Source organism: Salvelinus alpinus, chromosome 1, assembly GCF_045679555.1.
Source record: "Salvelinus alpinus chromosome 1, SLU_Salpinus.1, whole genome shotgun sequence".
NCBI classification, from domain to species: Eukaryota; Metazoa; Chordata; class Actinopteri; order Salmoniformes; family Salmonidae; genus Salvelinus; species Salvelinus alpinus.
In genome coordinates, this window is record NC_092086.1 from 38,001,703 (window position 1) to 38,018,712 (window position 17,010).

Consider the following 17,010-nt stretch of genomic DNA (forward strand, 5'->3'; position numbering starts at 1 on the left):
ACTACCTTTTTAAAATCATGTCTATCTTTATTTCCCAAACACAATTCAACACAATCACAATCCCTTTTTTGTATTTTAATAATTTTAAGCATCTTTTAAGACAGGCTGAACACCTAACAAACACTTTTAACATAGGCCCTGTTGTTACTTCATATCCAAGCGATAATTCCTTGCATTATGTCTGGAAAGAAAACACTTCAATTTGCTCAACTTACCCCAAGGAAAACATGACTATATTAGCCCACACAGCTACAAACCTCTAACACAATAAATAAATTAGACTTGGTGAAAATCAGTTTTTTGGACTGAACTTGCTTCCCACTTTTTCCATGTGTTTTTTTCCTTCACATACTCCATGAAATGATGACCTCTTCCTAAATATTTGGTCAAATGAGACATTTTGTGTATGGTGTCTTAGAAACAATGGTGGCTCAACTTACCCCACTCTCCCCTACCAACACTACCCAACACAGCTCCAGAGTGACTCACAGTGACTCACAGCCAGGGATCACTCTATTGCATTAACGCCACATAACACATATTCACACTTAACATCATGTCCATTTACCAGTACATTTCCAGTTTATGGCTTCAGCATATAAACCAAATAGTATAGTATGTTGTATACACACAAAAAAATGCACGCATGCATGAACGCACACACACACACACGTACATTTACATTTACATTTAAGTCATTTAGCAGACGCTCTTATCCAGAGCGACTTACAAATTGGTGCATTCACCTTATGACATCCAGTGGAACGGCCACTTTACAATAGTGCATCTAAATCTTTTAAGGGGGGGGGGGGTGAGAAGGATTACTTTATCCTATCCTAGGTATTCCTTAAAGAGGTGGGGTTTCAGGTGTCTCCGGAAGGTGGTGATTGACTCCGCTGTCCTGGCGTCGCGAGGGAGTTTGTTCCACCATTGGGGGGCCAGAGCAGCGAACAGTTTTGACTGGGCTGAGCGGGAACTGTACTTCCTCAGTGGTAGGGAGGCGAGCAGGCCAGAGGTGGATGAACGCAGTGCCCTTGTTTGGGTGTAGGGCCTGATCAGAGCCTGGAGGTACTGAGGTGCCGTTCCCCTCACAGCTCCGTAGGCAAGCACCATGGTCTTGTAGCGGATGCGAGCTTCAACTGGAAGCCAGTGGAGAGAGCGGAGGAGCGGGGTGACGTGAGAGAACTTGGGAAGGTTGAACACCAGACGGGCTGCGGCGTTCTGGATGAGTTGTAGGGGTTTAATGGCACAGGCAGGGAGCCCAGCCAACAGCGAGTTGCAGTAATCCAGACGGGAGATGACAAGTGCCTGGATTAGGACCTGCGCCGCTTCCTGTGTGAGGCAGGGTCGTACTCTGCGGATGTTGTAGAGCATGAACCTACAGGAACGGGCCACCGCCTTGATGTTGGTTGAGAACGACAGGGTGTTGTCCAGGATCACGCCAAGGTTCTTAGCGCTCTGGGAGGAGGACACAATGGAGTTGTCAACCGTGATGGCGAGATCATGGAACGGGCAGTCCTTCCCCGGGAGGAAGAGCAGCTCCGTCTTGCCGAGGTTCAGCTTGAGGTGGTGATCCGTCATCCACACTGATATGTCTGCCAGACATGCAGAGATGCGATTCGCCACCTGGTCATCAGAAGGGGGAAAGGAGAAGATTAGTTGTGTGTCGTCTGCATAGCAATGATAGGAGAGACCATGTGAGGTTATGACAGAGCCAAGTGACTTGGTGTATAGCGAGAATAGGAGAGGGCCTAGAACAGAGCCCTGGGGGACACCAGTGGTGAGAGCACGTGGTGAGGAGACAGATTCTCGCCACGCCACCTGGTAGGAGCGACCTGTCAGGTAGGACGCAATCCAAGCGTGGGCCGCGCCGGAGATGCCCAACTCGGAGAGGGTGGAGAGGAGGATCTGATGGTTCACAGTATCGAAGGCAGCCGATAGGTCTAGAAGGATGAGAGCAGAGGAGAGAGAGTTAGCTTTAGCAGTGCGGAGCGCCTCCGTGATACAGAGAAGAGCAGTCTCAGTTGAATGACTAGTCTTGAAACCTGACTGATTTGGATCAAGAAGGTCATTCTGAGAGAGATAGCGGGAGAGCTGGCCAAGGACGGCACGTTCAAGAGTTTTGGAGAGAAAAGAAAGAAGGGATACTGGTCTGTAGTTGTTGACATCGGAGGGATCGAGTGTAGGTTTTTTCAGAAGGGGTGCAACTCTCGCTCTCTTGAAGACGGAAGGGACGTAGCCAGCGGTCAGGGATGAGTTGATGAGCGAGGTGAGGTAAGGGAGAAGGTCTCCGGAAATGGTCTGGAGAAGAGAGGAGGGGATAGGGTCAAGCGGGCAGGTTGTTGGGCGGCCGGCCGTCACAAGACGCGAGATTTCATCTGGAGAGAGAGGGGAGAAAGAGGTCAGAGCACAGGGTGGGGCAGTGTGAGCAGAACCAGCGGTGTCGTTTGACTTAGCAAACGAGGATCGGATGTCGTCGACCTTCTTTTCAAAATGGTTGACGAAGTCATCTGCAGAGAGGGAGGAGGGGGGGGAGGGGGAGGAGGATTCAGGAGGGAGGAGAAGGTGGCAAAGAGCTTCCTGGGGTTAGAGGCAGATGCTTGGAATTTAGAGTGGTAGAAAGTGGCTTTAGCAGCAGAGACAGAAGAGGAAAATGTAGAGAGGAGGGAGTGAAAGGATGCCAGGTCCGCAGGGAGGCGAGTTTTCCTCCATTTCCGCTCGGCTGCCCGGAGCCCTGTTCTGTGAGCTCGCAATGAGTCGTCGAGCCACGGAGCGGGAGGGGAGGACCGAGCCGGCCTGGAGGATAGGGGACATAGAGAGTCAAAGGATGCAGAAAGGGAGGAGAGGAGGGTTGAGGAGGCAGAATCAGGAGATAGGTTGGAGAAGGTTTGAGCAGAGGGAAGAGATGATAGGATGGAAGAGGAGAGGGTAGCGGGGGAGAGAGAGCGAAGGTTGGGACGGCGCGATACCATCCGAGTAGGGGCAGTGTGGGAAGTGTTGGATGAGAGCGAGAGGGAAAAGGATACAAGGTAGTGGTCGGAGACTTGGAGGGGAGTTGCAGTACATACACCAATAAATATGCAACGAGTTCTCTTGACAAAGGCATCTCTTTGAACCTTCTCTCTCTTCTCTCTTCTCTCTCCCTCTCTCATTGACAGCGTTGTGAGAGGAAATTAGCATTGGCTCTTAATCAGCCTCCCCCAGCACTGAATGTGCTGATGTGCAGGACAGGGTCATGCTAATCAGGTGCCTCAGCTCCCAGGCACATTGATTTAAAACTACAAACACTTATTAATCCAGCCCCGCCCTTCTCCTCCTCCTCCTCAATACTCAGCCTCAACCAAGAAGCCTCCTGCAGGAGGCTGGTGAGGGGAGGATCGCTCATATTAATGCCTAAATGGAATGGTATCAAACACATGGAAACAGCGTGTTTGCTGTGTTTAATACCATTCCATTTACGCCGTTCCAGCCATTACTATCCTCCTGTCCTTTCAAATTACCGTGCCACCAGCCGCCTGTGACACACATATGCACACAAAGTTATCATATGCCCTCAGAGTTTCACACAAGCATGTGTATGCACACTCTCACACTACCCCTATACACGTACACTCTCTATATGCACACAGCCAAAGTTTATTTTTCTAAAAATAAATCTTACACGGAAAAGTACTTTATGACATAGGCCTACAGTGGGCTGCATGCTCTCTGACACTGCAGTCCCCCACTGAATATCGCTCTGTCATACTAACATAACATATCACACAGCAAAATCCCTATCCACACACACCCCTCACACACTCATCCACACACAGACTGGTCACTGGAGCACGGTGGAAAAGAATCTGGGCCGCCCGACACATTGAAGTTCCTTCACATGACAGGACTGCTCAGACAATTAAAGACCACATTTCAATTACTGTAATTACCCTCCACTCCACTGCTGATGTCCCCATAGATCAGGCCTGCCCGTCTGCCTGCCTGCCTGACAGCACTGTGCCATAGCTAGCTGCTCTGGGTTAGCTTAGCACCAACAGCCCAGAATCACTACTCGCTCTGTTATCTTAGCATTGACACAGTAGCCTACAATTATGTAGGCTACTATTATAAGCTAACACTGCTGTCTGTGTTAGCTTATCTTAGCCTTAGCGTTTACACAAACAGCATAGTAGCCCATAGACTAACACAGGGTAGAGGAGGCCCTATTAGTTTGAACAAACTGAACAATAACCCTGCTTAGTCTGTTAGCTAGCTTAGCAGCCAGAAAAGCATGATTAGTAGCCCAGAGCACAGGGCAGAGGAAGCTCAATTTAAAATTAGCCTGGTACAACAGTGAATGGCATGATAGCACAGAGGGATGCTCCAATACATATGGATAAGACTGGTAATACTGTGGTTTATGTCACGATACGCCACTGTTAGCATAGTACCACAGCACGGACTAACATGGGTCAATACAGAGAAACTCTGCATTCAATGTGGATATGTCAATGTGTGTGTGAAGGAAGGCTAACAAGTGTCCATATGCAGTCACAAATAACTGTTGTGTAATCTCTGTGTTACTGTTACTGTCCCTTTGTTTACGAGATACTGTACATTCTCTCACCTCTGAGTTTATAAGAGCAGGCTTCCATATTTCCAGCCTTAATGAGATGTGTAGTTAGAGCGCTGGTACTTGCTCGCTCCACCAGGCCACTAAAATGATCGCCTTTTCATTTATGGGCCTGTATGTGTTTATGTATCTGTCGATGGACTCCATATTTGTCGCCAAGGCCACCACTGTTATCCAGCAACACTGTGACATCTCTCTCTAGCTACCTAACACCACACAGTAAATCCAAGTGGACAGTCATAGTAATAATAGTCTCTAATAGAATCCCTTTAAGGCTGTCACTCATGATTAACACATTATCCTGATGACTATCCTCTACCGAGGCAGTGGAGGTCATGTGGTGTGACCCTCCCTCTGGTCCAATGGCTGTGACCATGGTCCACGGTCCTGGCCTCAGGTGGAACCGGCGTGACCCACCAGGGCTCAGGGCCGAGCGACCGGCTGCCCATCCCCCCTCTGGAGCTGGTGCTGGAACTCTCATGCTGGGCCACAACCAATGATCTCCCCAATGTCGCCTACACCCCCCATCGCCCCAGAGCCCCCACTGTCCCACCCCTGCTGCCCTACATGCAAGCCCCCTGTGTGTGTCCTACCCCAGACCCATTGATTTTATTGGGCCAGATTAGGCCAGAATCCAGCCCCCCTCTCTGTATTAACTATGTAGCTCATCACACCATGCTCTGACCCCTTGTGAACCCTGGCTAGGATCCACAAACATGAGACATCTTTACCACAGACTGCCATCGTTGTCACTACTGACAGAACATCCACTATAGCTACAACAAGACTCACAACGTATTTTCTACTCAATCTGACTCTCTGTCTCTGTCTCTCTCGCTCTCTCTCAGTGTCTTTCTCTCAGTATCTCTCTCTCTCTCTGTATCGCTTTGTCTGTATCGCTCCGTCTGTATCTCTCTCTCTCTCTGCATCTCTCTCTCTCTCTGTATCTCTCTTTGTATATCTCTCTGTATCTTTCTCACTAAGGATCTATCTCTCTATCTCTCTCTCGGTATCTCTCTCTCTCTCTGTATCTCTCTCTCTCTGCATCTCTCTCTCTCTTTCTCTCTGTATCTCTATCTCTTTCTGTATCTCTCTCTCTTTCTGTATATCTCTCTCTCTGTAACTCTCTCTCTCTTTCTCTCTCTCTGTATCCCTCTCTCTCTCTCTTACTTTCTCTCTCTCTGTATCTCTCTTTCTCTCTCTGTATCTCTCTCTCTTTCTCTCTCTGTATCGCTCTCTCTCTTTCTGTATCTTTCTCTGTATCTCTCTCTCTCTGTATCTCTCTCTGTATCTCTCTCTTTCTGTATCTCTCTCTCTCTGTATCTCTCTCTTTCTGTATCTCTCTCTCTGTATCTCTCTCTCTCTTTCTGTATCTCTCGCTCTCTGTATCTCTCTCTCTCTCTTTCTGTATCTCTCTCTGTATCTCTCTCTGTGTGTAAGTGTGGTTATCACAGTAATGTATTTAGGTGTTCTAGTTCCTCCTGCATCAACCGTTTCTTGCATAACTGGGTGTTTTCTTTTACTCCTCTCTTCTCTCTCTCTCTCTCTTTCTCTCTCTGCTGCTTAGCGCCCAGTAGAGTAGTGGATGATGGGAGCTCGGACACGGCATGATCTAAAAACCCACTGGCGCTTTAGTATGCCTCAGCTGGGTTATATAACCGTGTGTGGATGTGTGAACCGCCTGGCTATGAGGAGAGCCGAGGATTCACAGTCACTACAGTCACTACTGCAAAGCAGCTTGCTACTGTGTGTGTGTTTAGGGATGTCTGTGTGTGCTATGTGTGTGTCTGTGTGTGTTTGTGTCTGTGTGTCTATGTCTGTGTCTGTCTGTGTGTGTGTGTTCAAGTATGGGGGAGGGGTGGTGCACGTACGTATTCAAGAACATTCTGTGCCTTTCTTCTGTATATGTCAGATTTGCTCACTTCCAATACTGGTGTAGGCTGGTGTACTGTGAGCTAGCAGGTGCTGAATCACAGGATTACATACATCATAGACGAGTCCCCTCAGTCTGAGTGTGAACTCCCTCTGATGTCACTTCCTGTGGGTTTTTACCTGAGGTGACATAATCTTTATTGCATAACCCTTCCCCTCTCGTTCTACCCTGTAAGTGGCTGGCATACTCTCTCTCTCTTTGGTCTCCCTCCAGATGCTCTGTGCAACCCCTCATTATGGAAATACTAGCTGTGTGTCCTCCACTAAAGTCAAATGGGCTAAGTATATAAACGAATTCCCTTCACAGACCACACCAGCCTGGCTATGATGAAACAGGCAGCGGAGATATTAAAGCTACAGTATGACATCCACCTCTCTCTGAACCTGTCCCAATGTGGCCCACTGTACCCTCATGACCTCACCCTGCCCGACCTTCACAGAAGAGAACACACAAATGTAACACAAACATACAAACGCAGACACACAGACACACTGAGTGGCCTGAATGGGGGCTCACTTTGTCACTAAAGTACAGAGGTACAACTCCAGACTAAAAGACATGCCAGTCACAGACGGGTGTTAGGGGAGAGAGAGGGAGAAAGAGAGAGAGAGTGATAGAGGCCTGACCTATATAGGAAGGAGGCTGAAATATTTATGGATGTGAGTGTCCTAATTGGCAAGCAACTGGGAGCACTGCGGCCCTCTCGTCCAATCACAGAGCAGGAAGCGGTTAAAACACACGCACACACACACACGCACGCACGCACGCACGCACGCACGCACACACGCACACACACACACACACACACACACACACACACACACACACACACACACACACACACACACACACACACACACACACACACACACACACACACACGCACACACGCACGCACACACGCGCGCATGTGTGCATGGTCTGAGGTCCGCAGTGTCACCTCGCCCCTGCGCCCTTGTCAAGGCCAATGACTTCGGGCACCTCGTTAAGGCCCAGCTTCGCTAGGGCTGATCCGGCTTCGTTAAGGCTTCATCATCGTTAGAATCATTACCAGAGCTGTTATCATAACCGTCCTCTCTGGCACATATGGACGAGCACAGTTGCTCAGAGCGTTAAGTCAAACACGGCCTAATTGGCTAGGCTTCATCTCCAGGACTGGCAGTAACACTCACTGCTCCGCTCCCCTCTTCTCTCAGAGTGGGCTTCAATTACTGTCTGTTCTGATGGAGACCAGGAGATGAACACAACCTGAATCCAGTTCAGTTGAGCATCATTGGGTGGGGGAAGGGAGGGGTCAAATGTCTGGAGCATTGTTAAACAGGCGTGGGGCCGAGGCACTGCTCGTAACATGGAAATGTGTGCTAATCAATTGGATCAAAGCATTGATCCACCCAATGGGTTGTTTGTGGTAAAATGACATTTTCCTTTTCCTACATTTTGAGTGAGAACTGTTCAGGGGAAAAATGAGGGGACCTTGCAGCACTTTTTGAATGTACTAGGTCAATATGCAGAGGTAGTGTTAGTTTAACTTATTTGTTTGAATCTCTCAATACTGTGTTGAAACTGTGTATTGTTCTTTGAGCATTGTACCATTCACAGTCTCACAGTCACAGGAACCTTGTGAGATGCGGGAGACATGTTTTGATCCCAGTTAGTCCCAAGAGAAACATGAAATATGGAGTGGAAAGGCTTTCCTTAGAAGGGCTGTGACAGGGCTATTCAACTACAGTATGTTCTTAATGGGGCCAAATTGCAGTTTTTGTGACACTCCCTTCTAACAAGGCCTGCAATCATCATAGAGGGAAACAGAAGGCATGACCATGTTCCAGAGAGTCTTTCAGGAATGGGGTCATAAGAGCTCATAGCCAAAACGGTTCAAATGCTAGAGCCAGATTCATAGGAAAAAAATTAATTCAACATGCCACATTGACTTCAGAAACCGGCAGAAGCTTCTGTTTATCACAGTGAGCGTTTCAATCTATCTGTTCTCCTCTACTTTTCCTGGCTGGCAAAGTGCCAGGATGTTGTCTCTGGTTTTGAATCTGAATTTAGAGAACTGAACTTAAAAACTTAATCTAAACGCATCTGAGAAGTTTAATATATAAAACTTTTATAAACTTGAAATGATAGTTTGTAAACTTGATACACAGACAATGAATGGAATATCTATCATATTGAAACTGAGTATATAAATATTGAATTTGAATATTCAATTAAATGTAAATTCAATTTTAAAACTGAATGCAATATTCACTCAATTCAGTTTCAAATCATGAAATACAAGTTTGTGCGTTACAAATTCAAAAATATTACATTCAAATTCAATATCCTAATACAAATTCAAAATTATGGAATTCAAATACCTTTTCTGTTGGCACTGAAATCATGTAATTTTAGGATTGTTACCGCAGCTTGTTTGACACTCATTTCCATGTCTTGCTAGCAGTGAGGAAAACAGAGCACAAATCAATGTGGGAAGTTTACAGGGTACACAGTGGACTGTAATACTGCACGTTACGTTACATATGGCAGGCAGTAAAAACAGCCAGGAGAAGAGCAGTGGTGCCTGGTAGAGTTCAGACCAGACAGACAGGCACTCACTAAAAGCAGGATACAGTTTAGAGATATCTAAAATAACACACAGGCCCACCAGAACTACTGTGACTGTATTGACTGTCAGAGGCTGGGTGGGGAAAGTGGGCTCAAGTAATAAATATGAACAAGTTGTCAGTTGAGGTAAGAGGACGCGTTGTTGGCTGATTTCTGTCCCCCCTTGTCACCTGATTGAAGGTTACCTCATATTAAATACTACCCTCTCTCAACAAGATTAGAAAGTACACAGTTGTACATTTGTGTAGTATTTGTGTAGTACTATTCACTACAATACAGTATCAAATGCGCAGATGAGATGCCCAGACCACACTCTCCCTTGAGGCTCACTGGTTCCTCTGTACTGTAAAAGTGAAAGCCAAAGAGAGGAGACTCACGTAAGAAGTACTCAGAGGGGTCCGCTTCATAGTCCGTGTCCTCAGGAAAGTGATCTATCTGTTTACACATCCCTTTAAAGTTCCCTGGAGGAGAAACAAGAGAGAAAACACACAGGGTCAGAAAAGCAGTCACAGAGGAAAAATAATAATAGAATCAAGACAAACGCCATGGTAACACAAAGAGTGACATGAGTCAGTTCAAACCCATCTAGGTATGAGTGTACAGGTAACTGCCAAAATAAAGGAAACACCAACATAACAACAACATAAAGAAAGAGCTTGTGATATCCACAGGATGCGTTGAATAGAACAGATTAATTATTTTGGAGCAACACAGCACTTAAGTGAAGGTATTGTACGCCTGCAAGAAGGAAGGGATGGTGAGACACGGGAGGAGGTCCAGTCATGAAGGAAGGGAGGGATGGTGAGACACGGGAGGAGGTCAAGTCATGGAGGGAGGAAGGGATGGTGAGACACGGGAGGAGGTCAAGTCATGAAGGAAGGGAGGGATGGTGAGACACGGGAGGAGGTCAAGTCATGGAGGGAGGAAGGGATGGTGAGACACGGGAGGAGGTCAAGTCATGGAGGAAGGGAGGGAGGGATGGATGCGTGTTTTGTGGATACCTGAGCATGGAGGAATGGAGGAGGATGTGGATCCAGTTCCGGTGTGTGAAACATATGGGCCAGTGATTTGTTTGTGTGGGCAGCAGAGAGATGAATATATAATGAGTGATAGGATCCTGGACATTTAGTCATTACATCCATTCTAGATGGCTGCTGTTTTGCAAGCTCCGACCCAACTTAGCTATTTTGTGATTTTTCTGTATATATATATATATATATATATATATATATATATATTACGTTTACCCCTTTTTCTCCCCAATTTCGTGGTATCCAATTGGTAGTTACAGTCTTGTCTCATCGCTGCAACTCGCGTACGGACTCGGGAGATTAGAAGGTCGAGAGCCATGCGTCCTCCGAAACACGATCCAACCAAGCCGATCCAACCAAGCAAAACTGCTTCTTGACACAATGCCCGCTTAAGCCGGAAGCCAGCCACACCAATGTGTTGGAGGAAACACCGCACACCTGGCGACCGTGTCAACGCATGCCCACCACAGGAGTCGCTAGAGCGCGATGGGACAAGGACATCTCTGCCAGCCAAACCCTCCCCTAACCCGGATGATGCTGGGCCAATTGTGCGCCGCCCCATGGGTCTCCCGGTCGCGGTTTTTATCTGACTGGATAATAATATGTCCCCCTCACTTCTAAAACCAAAGTTGCGCCCCTGCCTGTATGTATGTATGTATGTATGTATGTATGTATGTATGTATGTATGTATGTAAATGTAACACAAAGCGATGTTAGGAAACATGATGATGAAACTCCACAGAGGAGTGGGCGCTCTGCCCTTCTCATAAGCACCAGGGACTGGGTTTCCCTAGCCCAGGCAGCACATTCCCTGGTCTGGCTTTGGTGGTCATGCGAGCCTGAGGTTGCTAGTCAGAATGGAGGCCTCTCCGGCAGCAGGTGCGGCTTGTAAACAAGAGTGGCACAGCTGGTGAGACCTGGAGCGGCTCCAACTGCTGTGCAATGGGAACCTCATCTCCTAATGCTCATTCATTTGGCTGACGCCTCAGTGCCCAGGCTGCCAAGTCACTCGCTCTGTCCTTTCAGAAAGCAGCCTGCCTGGCCTGTCCTTCTTCCCACTTCCCACTTTTCTCTATACTTTCATCCCTCCATTCCTCCATGCTGTGGTACCACAGAAGGTCCATCCGTGATGGGGTCGCTCAGGGTTGCACGGCGAAGGAATCACCCAATCCAGAGGTCATTACTGCACCCCTGCTGCCGAGGAGGAAACAGACGAGGAGGAAGCCGACGCCGGGGCATGTGATTGGGCCAGATTACTGTCTCATTAACTTATTCATCTCCTTCTCCCTCCAGTGTCTGTCTAATTAGGTGAACAGGTGTTTGTTAGCCGGTTGCCAGGTGTTGCCGAGGAGAAGATGGCGGGAAGGCAGGATGGATGCCGCGGGTGCGGCTGGGTGGGGCGCTGGTTTTGTGAATGGACCCCACGTACGGAGAATTGACCCCCGGCAAGAACCGCTCGGATATGAGAGCGACTGGTGTCTGAAGGAAGAGCTATCAAACAGACTTAACACTGCTCTTCCTTCTGTGCACACTGTGTGTGGTAGGGCTCACAGAAGGCTGAGGGGAGACCGTGTTTGATACCACAGAGGTAACTGTCTGTTAACTGTCTGAGGGTAGTTAAGGTTTCATCAGAGGAGAGTTTGTTGTGATTGTTCCAATGTCATTGAGTTTTGACCGAGCGGTTGGCAGAGGCCATGCTAGGCTGGAGTTTGGCCGCAGCAGAGGAGTGTGGGAACCTCCGTGTGAAACACACACTAATCCTTCCTCGGTGGACAGAGTCCAAAGTGCTGACGGTGTGTGTGTGTCCACTTCTCTCTCACCTTCCCCAGCTCTGGCTCATAATCAAAAAGCACTCATTGATTTCCATCAACAAGCTCTGCGGCAATTAACAAGAGACAGGGAGGAATATATGGGAAAGAGGGAGAGACAGAGGAAGGGCAATGAACAGAGAGAAGGTTGAAGTCCAGAAGAGAGGCGGATAGATCTGCTTCCATTGTCACACTTTCATCATTGTTGGATCGAAACTCATGGGCCTAAAAAGCACATCAAACTCAGTGTGCGACTCTTCCCACCACTGACACCACAGTACAGCCACTGAGCCTCCACAATAAATAACACCTATCAAGAAGTGGGTCAAATGCAGTGAAGGAGAAAAATAAGGAATATCCTGAACTCTTTCATTTCAAATCCATTTCAATAAGGATACGACTGTTTATGTAGTTACACAGCACAGTCGCCACGGAGTTGTCGGAACAAAACTTATAACATTGAGAACACAGCATCCACCCACAGTGCACCACGTCTCTTTGTCTTATCAACAGCTGACATCACAGAGTGGGAGTATGGTATAGTTAGCTGGCTGTCCCGTCCACAGTTGTGTCATTTGTTCAAGCAGCTGCAGAGAGTAGCCTATTGGGGGAACCACTTCAATTAGTGCGCTGAAAGATTTATGTGACACTCCAAACTGTCCTTTTCTTGTCAGACATGTAAACTCAGCACGCTGGTAAATGTTTTATACTAACATTTTTATTTTTCAGAAACCTCCCGTACAAAAGTGTGTGACCGTGGGAAGGGTGAAGGGTGGAGGGGGGAGAGGGGGAGAGAAGGGAGGAGGTGGGCGGAGGGGGGAGAAGGGGAGGGGGGTGGAGGGGGGAGAGGGGGAGGAAAGGAGGAGGAGGGCGGAGGGGGGAGAGGGGGAGAGAAGGGGAGAGAAGGGAAGGGAGGTGGGGAGGAAGGGTGGAGGAGGGCGGAGGGGGGAGAGGGGGAGAGAAGGGAAGGGAGGGCGGGAGGAAGGGTGGAGGAGGGCGGAGGGGGGAGAGGGGGAGGAAAGGAGGAGGAGGGCGGAGGGGGGAGAGTAGGGGACAGAGGGGGAGGCCCATCTGGCAGGGGACCCACAACAGGTGTCTGGTGGGTCACGACATCTTCATTCAGCGTTTACAGACAGGCCATAGTATCCACTATGTTACCTCTATCTGAGGGTTGCTCACTATAGCAAGCTGTAGTACTACAATAGCATCATGTCAGTACATACTCAGCCCTGTTGAAAGTGCCTGGTGTTAAAAAGCAATCGAGGCATTGTAAGTATAGCTAGCCTTCTAGCTGGTCTTGTGCTAATCATTTATAAAGCAGTTAGCATTAAGAGCAGAGCCAGGCCATGGGACTCTCCTGCACTGACCGACCCACTGGGTCCCATCAGCTGGCTCCATACTAGGGGTCAGCGCTGGACTTCCTCAATCACCCTAACGACCACTGGCCACCATGACCCCTACTGTGGGGATGAGCTATGGCCTAACACCTAGGTCCTTTCCTGTCCTCCCTGTCCCACACTGCCATAAAGCACTTCAATACTAGAGCAGACCAGGGTGAGACAGATCCATTCAGGAGAGGAGAGGAGGAAGAAGGGAAGAGGGAGGTGGACAAGGTCAAGTGAGTGGGGCTGGTGGGTGGGTGTAGATTTACAATCGCCCATCCCACAGAGGCTCCTGGTCTGCTCAGACCCTGGATTTTCCGGTCGATGTGCCCCCATTTTCTGTTCCCTAGAGATGGCTGTATAGTATGTCTCCAAGGTTGTGTCTTCATGGGGAGATTCCAGTGATGAGGCTGTGATTTGTAAATTGGCCTCTGCTCTGGGGAGTCCGACTCTATTGGCATGACCGTCATGTTGGGATCAACATTCTGAATAAAAATACTCATATTGAAATCAATACATTCCAAGGTCGGGGTTAACTGTTTAAGAATCACACAGAGGTACTTTTTCCAATGCTATTGAAGCCACAAACACAACCCCTGCTGGGCTGCCTTCTGGTTATCTCCTCAAGCTAGAGTGAGAAAAGTTACATTTTTCTCTCTGGCTTTCACTGAGGAGAGGATTCTTGGCCCTGGTGCTTTGGATTTTTTGACTGTTTAAGTCGGCTGTGGCTTTCCTCACTTGGTGGGAAACCATACTCTCTCACTCTTTTTTCTCTCTCTCTCTGTCTCTCTCCTCTCTCTTACTCTCCCCCCCCCTCTCTCTCTTTCTTTTTCGCTCTCTCTCCCAACGTCCGGCTGATAGAAATAAGCACTGGCCCATAAAACCCGGGGAGCCACCAGATACAATGGGCCAAATTACAGCAGAATAAATTGTGATTCTTATTTTAATTGTAATCTTTGACTCCCAACACATTTTCTTTCCACACAATTTCCATTCACAAGAAAAGATTACTGAGGGATTATTCAAGATAATTGGGAGTGTTCAATTACCAACTGACCCAGCTCCCACCTCCCCCCACCTCCCCCCTCAACTTCTTCAACTAATATGACATCTGGAAATGCTCTCCCTACTACATGTGTAATACATTTTGGATGTGACACTTGTGCCCAAACAAAAACCACAATGTCTAGACATGATCTCGACACTGTCAGCTCAGTCCTGGTGAAGAAAGACTAAAACACTCATCCTTGACAATATGAGAGTGAATGTGTGTGTGTGTGGGTGTGGGTGTGTGTGTGTGTGTGTGTGTGTGTGTGTGTGTGTGTGTGTGTGTGTGTGTGTGTGTATGGACGCAGGTGAGAGAGCTAAGCATTCCTCCTCTTCCTTAACCACCCCCTCTACTGCTGCTGCTGCTGATGTCATCCATCAGTGGTGTCTAAGACTCCAGAGATTCCCCTAGGACACAACAAAACAGAACATAGAGAACCGGCCAATCCCCAGACCCCTAGCCACAGACAGACACACAGGAGGGCCTGCCCACACACACTGACCTCCTAACAGTAGTGTCACCACCACAGCTCCCGAAACACAGGCAGTAGTTTGTTGTTCTGGGACATAACCATGGAGGAGGTGCTATGAGGTTCTGTGGATGGATGAAGAAGGGAGGGTCAACAGGCCTGGTTCAAGTAGGAGGCGTTGTTCAAGGTTGAGAGACAGACAGAGAGAAAAAGAGAGAGGAAACGCAGCTTTGGTGCACCGGATTCCAGCCGAGTGCTTACTTCTGTGCCGGTGGGCGGAATTTTGGAAAAGTTTGCAGGCAGCCACCTAGTGCGTCAGCAGCAGCCACCCCCACACATCCCCCCACCCCCTCCCTTCTATCCCTCCTCCCCCCCTGCACTGTCCCCACGGCATCCGTTGCCATGTGGACATCAGAACCAGTCGCTGTGGAAAAAAAAAAGAGATTCCTGGTGTGGGGGTTGCCATGGAGACAGTTATCTGGGGCCCACTTGAAGATGATCACATGGGTGGAGCTGATGTTTGGGCCAATCTAGTGATGTGTTTAACCCCTGGACTGACTCACTGCTCACTTGGCTTTATGCAGTGTTCCTACTCACTAAGCTGCCCTACACCTTTATGTTGCTAACCAAGATTAGTATAACATAGCATTCGGCTACTCCTGCACATCGACCTCTACATGTTAGCAACATTCTATACAGTACCAGTCAAAAGTTTGGACACACCTAATCATTCAAGGGGTCGTCTTTATTTTTACTATTTTCTACATTGTAGAATAATAGTGAAAACATCAAACTATGAAATAACACATATGGAATCATGTAGTAACCAAAAAAGTGTTAAACAAATCTAAATATATTTTATATTTGAGATTCTTCAAAGTTCCACCCGTTACCTTGATGACAGCTTTGCACACTCTTGGCTTTCTCTCAACCAGCTTCATGAGGTAGTCACCTGGAATCACCTGGAATTTCAGAATTTCTTTCTTTCTTAATGCATTTGAGCCAATCAGTTGTGTTGTGACAAGGTAGGGGTGGTATACAGAAGATAGCCTTATTTGGTAAATGACCAAGTCCATATTATGGCAAGAGCACCTCAAATAAGCAAACAATAGTCCATCATTACTTTAAGACATGAAGGTCAGCCAATACAGAAAAGTTCAAGAACTTTGAAAGTTTCTTCAAGTGCAGTCACAAAACCCATCAAGCGCTATGATGAAACTGGCTCCCATGAGGACCGCCACAGGAAAGGAAGACCCAGAGTTACCTCTGCTGCAGAGGATGAGTTCATTAGAGCTACCAGCCAACAGACACATCTCAACATCAAGCCTTCATGGTTGAATTGCTGCAAAGAAACCACGACTAAAGGACACCAATAAGAAGAAGAGACTTGCTTTGTCCAAGAAACACGAGCAATGGACATTAGACTGGTGGAAATCTGTCCTTTGGTCTGATGAGTCTAAATTTGAGCTTTTTGGTTCCAACCGCCGTGTCTTTGTGAGACGCAGAGCAGGTGAACGGATGATCTCCGCATGTGTGGTTCCCGCCGTGAAGCATGGAGGAGGAGGTGTAATGGTGTGGGGGTGCTTTGCTGGTGACACTGCCAGTGATTTATTTAGAATTCAAAGCACACTTAACTAGCATGGCTACCACAGCATTCTTCAGCAATACACCATCCCATCTGGTTTGCGCTTAGTGGGACTATCATTTGTTTTTCAACAGGATAATGACCCAACACACCTCCAGGCTGTGTAAGGGCTATTTGACCACGAAGGAGAGTGATGGAGTGCTGCATCAGATGACCTGGCCTCCACAATCACCCGACCTCAACCCATTTTAGATGGTTTGGGATGAGTTGGACCGCAGTCTGAAGGAAGTCCCTCAGGACTGTTGGAAAAGCATATCATCAAGGAAAAGGGTGGCTACTTTGAAGAATCAAAAGTATAAAATATATTTAGATTTGTTTAACATAATATATAGTACCAGTCAAACGTTTGGACACACCTACTCATTCAAGGGTTTTTCTTTATTTTTACTATTTTCTACATTGTAGAATAAAAGTGAAGACATCAAAACTATGAAATAACACATATGAAATCATGCCTGTAGACTGCTGGAGT

At 47.7% G+C, this 17,010-nt stretch overlaps 1 protein-coding gene across 1 annotated transcript in view; it reads right to left on the bottom strand.

Annotated features, from left to right (window-relative positions):
- LOC139575153 (voltage-dependent calcium channel gamma-2 subunit) overlaps positions 1-17,010 on the bottom strand; it is a 70,637-nt gene that overhangs the window by 10,591 nt on the left and 43,036 nt on the right. Inside the window, exon 2 of the mRNA XM_071400159.1 lies at positions 9,533-9,616. Coding sequence (XP_071256260.1) covers positions 9,533-9,616 — 84 coding nt within the window. The remainder of the gene's footprint in view (positions 1-9,532; positions 9,617-17,010) is intronic.